The 5043-nt window shown below is 36.5% G+C and overlaps 1 protein-coding gene across 1 annotated transcript; it reads left to right on the top strand.

The window, feature by feature from the left end:
• The first annotated feature begins 1298 nt into the window (after nucleotides 1-1298).
• Nucleotides 1299-4827, top strand: pbk (PDZ binding kinase). Its single transcript, XM_044049373.1, has 6 exons — nucleotides 1299-1382; nucleotides 1932-2099; nucleotides 2972-3111; nucleotides 3522-3691; nucleotides 3800-3929; nucleotides 4621-4827. The coding sequence occupies exons 1-6, from the start codon at nucleotides 1324-1326 to the stop codon at nucleotides 4797-4799; spliced, it is 846 nt and encodes a 281-aa protein (XP_043905308.1). The 5' UTR covers nucleotides 1299-1323; the 3' UTR covers nucleotides 4800-4827.
• Nucleotides 4828-5043: the final 216 nt, after the last annotated feature.

Raw genomic sequence — 5043 nt, 5'->3', positions numbered from 1 at the left:
GTTGTTAAATCAACAGATTTATGTGTCTATGTTTGTATTTGTACGTAAGATCCTCGTGTGTCCTCACTGAGAATACTGTACAAGAATGTGTGTGTGTGTGTTTTCCAGGTATTACACATGTTGTGGGGACCTAAATCTGTTCACAAACTCACATCATGGGGACAAAAAGCAAGTCCAAATGAAGTAAATGATTACATTTTAAGGTGAAGACATGTTGTATGTTTAGGTTTTTTTTCTACTTTAGTGTAGATATTAATGTGATAAATTATATATATTTTTGTTATTTCATTCATCTTTCCATATTTTTTTTATTTTTTTTTAACAACAATGTACATTTGCATACATGTAATGGTTAAAGTAAGTCTGGTTAGAGTAAAGTCTCCAGGAAATGAATATAAGTCAATGTAATGTCCTCTGAAAGCATGGAAACCAGACTGTGTGTGTGCGTGTGTGTGACTGACAGCTCTGATGTGTAATTGCAAGTATGACTGTTTCCACATGTGCAGCAGATGAGTTAAATGAAAAATGATCACCAACACACACATATGTCAGACAGTCAGAACTGATTTCTTTCAGGTCGGCAAGGTCACATTTATCCTCCAGGAATGCAAAATCTTAATATAATGTCATTTATTTGATATATAAATACCATGTGATTGATAGTATAATTTTTTTTTTTTATGTCTTCAATTATGCGAGTATATAATATAACATTTAATGAATGCACACATGGCGTTCCTTGTCTCTGGCTATTTTTGACCAGAGAAAAAGCTCCTCGTCCTTGTTCTGTGAAAGCACCGCAAACATGTGGCATCAGCAGCAGCAGCAGCAGCAGCAGAAGAGGCCACAAACATCTTGTCTTCATGGGAAAAAAGAGAGAAACACAGACATTTTCTCTTCCATGTCCATATGTCTTCAGACCACATTCCTGCTCCTCGTCCTCAGAATTCCTCCATAAAATGAGAGGACTGAGCTGGAAACATCTGCAGAGTGTGTCTATTTATAAACTGACATTACAATGGAGGTCAAAGGGTCAAAGATCCATACATTTTATGAGGGATGCAAACACCTGCAGCTGATTTTTTTAAACAGACATATATAACGTGACTGACCTCAGCTGGTGGAAAATCTGTACTACAACTGCAGCTGTTTTTATAAAGAATATTTTAAATAGTTTAAATAAACCTCAGAGCATACTTCTATCTTTTACTTTGATGTTACTTTGAAGAGGAATTGCAAATATCCACAATGAGGAGTAGGATTTGACAAACGACTTGCAGTGTGTCTCCTTGTCTCTCCGCGGCTTCCGTAACTTCAGTTTGAATGTTCGACGCGGTTCATCTGCAGACGTTTGTTGTCACCGAGGAAGGAGGAAAAAGCAGGTAATGTTTTCATGTATTATGCAAAGAAATTAGTAGTTTAACACTTTTACTGAATCAAAACACAACGACGACATCTTTAACCGGATTACCGCCCAAAGAAAGTAGCGATAACGTTGCTGTTGACGTTAGTTTGAGCCCTTTTTGACAGAGGGTTGGTCGCGCCAGTGTCTCTCCGCCATTTGTAAAAAGATTCACTGCATGTTATATGTCTGTTGGCAAAATAAATATTTTATGTCGTATTTTTAACTTTAACTGCCTCATAAATTGAAGCTGTCAAACACTAACATATGAGCTTTATTTAACTTTTAAAGTCTGAGGCATTTTACTCGACTTGACGCCCTTTTGAAAGGCAACCGCGCCAGCCTCCGTCCAAGAAGTTGTGTTTTTTTTGTCATTTCATGGTCGTTTTTACGTTGACGTGTAGAATACGACTTCATATTTAGTTCCTAACATAAAACATACATTTTATTGTAATTCGGCGTATGTATGGTGTCGATTACGCTGCTGGTTTAACTGGATATGAGGTCAAGTTTCTGTTGTTTTTGGCAGAATGGCCTCCACTCTATCATGCACCGATGAGGGCGCATTCAAGACCCCCAAAAACGTTCGAGTGAAGAGTTTTGTGAGCAGCGGAGAATCTCCCATCACCATACCTGCTTCACCCTTCATGAAGAAGCTCGGCTGTGGGACTGGAGTCAATGTTTACCTCATGGACAGGTGAGGAATATCTACTCTGATTCCCTCAAATCTCACAAACCAGCCTTTGCTTTGACAGAATTGACTGTAGCCTTGTTTTATAGCTGATTATGCAGTTTGATATTCACACTAGTAAACATTCTTTGGTTGTAGCCTCGTGAATGTGAATATTTCTGGTTTTATTTTATTTTCTATCATTTAATGCTTAAATAATGATTTTATTAATCAACTGCCGGTAGTGTGTAGTCATTTAATAATTGAGGAAATATTCAACTGATTCATTGTTTATGAATATAATTGTAAATTACAGATGTAGTTGCACACATATTGTTGCTTTCTGTTTCATATTATTGATTATAATCTGGTAGGGCTGCAAAGATTAAATCTAAATTAATTATCGATTATCGATTTTTCTAGTGTTTTTTCCAGAAAAATCGTTTCATAAATGTGACTATCTTCTATTTTCTTTGCTCCATATAACTAAGAAGTCATTACAACTGACAAAACAATTCATCATTTCCAGTTTTGAGAACCACCATTCAATATTTTCTGACATTTTACTGACCAAACAAGATTAATCGATTATGAAAATAATCGTTAGTTAGTTAAGGTATAATCTGGTTATCTTTGGGCTTTTCAGTGTTGGGCAGACAAAAGCTGTTTTAGCCAGATGCTATGGTTATTTCCATTATCAATCAGTTGAACCTAGTCATAAATTGTTTTAAAGGCCATACATGTAAACTCAAGTTCTCTATAATCTTAAAATCTCTTTCAAATTAAATATTAATTTGTTCAATGAGTGTTTTTCAAGATACTGCACATTGAATATGCTAATGTGTAATGTCTGTCATCTTTTTAATCAGAATTCACAATAATTGTTGATCAAATTTCAGAGTGGGGAAGCTGAACGCGTCTCCCTGGGCTGTGAAGAAGATCAACAGCAAATGTGCAACCAAGCAGGCGGTGGTTTACCAGAAGCGTCTGAATGAGGAGGCGAAGGTCCTGAAGGGAATCAATCATCCCAACATAGTTGGTAAGACGACACAATGCAGAAGATGCACTGTTGTTCTGGAGTAATTTTTTTCTTATAACACTGTACATTCTCTGATTTTAATTACTTTAAGTTGTCAATAAATTGCAGTTTGTGATTCAGGTATAAACTGTTGATAAAAGAGCTAAAACTAAAAAAAGGTCACAAAACCCATTCAATCCTGTCTTTGAAAGGTTATTTTACCAGGGATTATGTGTTTAATCTGCATTCACCGCTGGGTCAGCAAAGAAACTAGAAGAAAATATTCACTTTGAGAAGCTGAAAAATCAGAGAACCTGTATTAATGTTTTTTTAAAAGAAGGCATACTGCAGTAAATTTAGTTGAATGTTCTGTTATGCTCTGTGTGCTTGTTCTTGTGTTGTTAATTCTGTGTTTGCATCGTAACATGAAGGTTTCCGTGCGTTTACCACGGCCAGAGACGGCTCCAAGTGTCTGGCGATGGAATACGGTGGCGAGCAGTCGCTCAACGACCTCATCGAAAAGAGGAGGGAGGACGGACTCAAAGCTTTTCCTGCGGCCAACATAGAAAAGGTGGCGCTGCATGTGGCTCGTGGCCTACAGGTGAGAAACCTTTTGTCATTGCAAAACCAACCATTTTTAAAAAAAAACAACAGGAGCACATTGATTAATCATGAGTGACTATCTCTGTGTATGTGTTTCTGCCTGCAGTATCTTCACAACGAGAAGAAGCTGCTGCACGGCGACATGAAGTCCTGCAACGTGGTCATTAAAGGTGACTTTGAGACGGTCAAGATCTGTGATGTGGGCGTTTCTCTGCAGCTGGATGAGAACATGAGAGGTAATGTTTGTTTTCATTAGGGATAGAATATATTAAGACTTTTTTAAGTGAAGTTGTCCAAAATGTCACCAAAACATCATTGTTTTTAGTGAGATGTCCAAAATGGCACCAAAACATCAAAACATAATCATAAGTTATCCAAAATGTTACCAAAACATCGTAGTTTAGTAAGTTGTCCAAATAGACACCAAAAATGTCATAGTTTAATATGTTGTTGTCACCAAAATGTCATTTTAAAGTATGTCATCCAAAATCGCACAAAAATGTCATAGTTTAGTGTGTCATCCAAAAAGTCACCAAAATGTCATAGTTTAATATATCGTCCAAAAAGTCTCCAAAATGTCATAGTATAGTACAGTATATCGTCCAAAATTGCACCAAAATGTCACAGTTTAGTATGTCATCAAAAATCACCCAAAAACATCATAGTTTAGTATGTCTTCCAAAATGTCAGTTTAGAGTATAGTCCAAAAGGTCACCAAAATGTTAATAAGTTGTCCACAATGTCACTAAAATGTCATAGAACTTTATTTTCATAGTCAGTTATATTCTTGATTAATCTCATACTTGATGTCTTCAAATGTCTCTGTTTTGTCCACAAACCAAACAGTATTTAGTTTTAATGATTTCTTTATTACTTAATAATCCAGACAATTCAGTGTTAAGTAATAGAAGCGTCCTCTGTCCTCAGTGTCCAACCCAAACATGGAATACATCGGCACAGAGCCGTGGAAACCTAAAGAGGCTCTGGAGGAAGACGGCGAGATCAGTGACAAGTCGGACGTCTTCGCTTACGGTCTGACTCTGTGGGAGATGATGACACTGGCGATGCCTCATCTGGACATGCTGGATGGTGATGGTGAGACATAATTATACAAACTTGGAAAGCATTACTTGACCGAGGGCTTGGCGATATGGACTAAATATCTTTTTAGCTGAATGGCGATACTCGATATATATCTTAATATTTTTTCTAAGCATAATATTTAATATTTATTTTTACTAATATGGTATAATAAGCACTATAGTATATTAGATCAAATGTTTTCCAGAGGCAAACCCTTTAAAAAATAAACAAACAGTCCATTATAAGTTTAAGCCACATGCCAAGGTC

This window comes from Solea senegalensis, linkage group LG17 (genome assembly GCF_019176455.1).
Source record: "Solea senegalensis isolate Sse05_10M linkage group LG17, IFAPA_SoseM_1, whole genome shotgun sequence".
Lineage (NCBI taxonomy): Eukaryota > Metazoa > Chordata > Actinopteri > Pleuronectiformes > Soleidae > Solea > Solea senegalensis.
The sequence above is the reverse complement of the archived record's forward strand: the minus strand, read 5'-3'. Positions and strand labels throughout refer to the sequence as shown.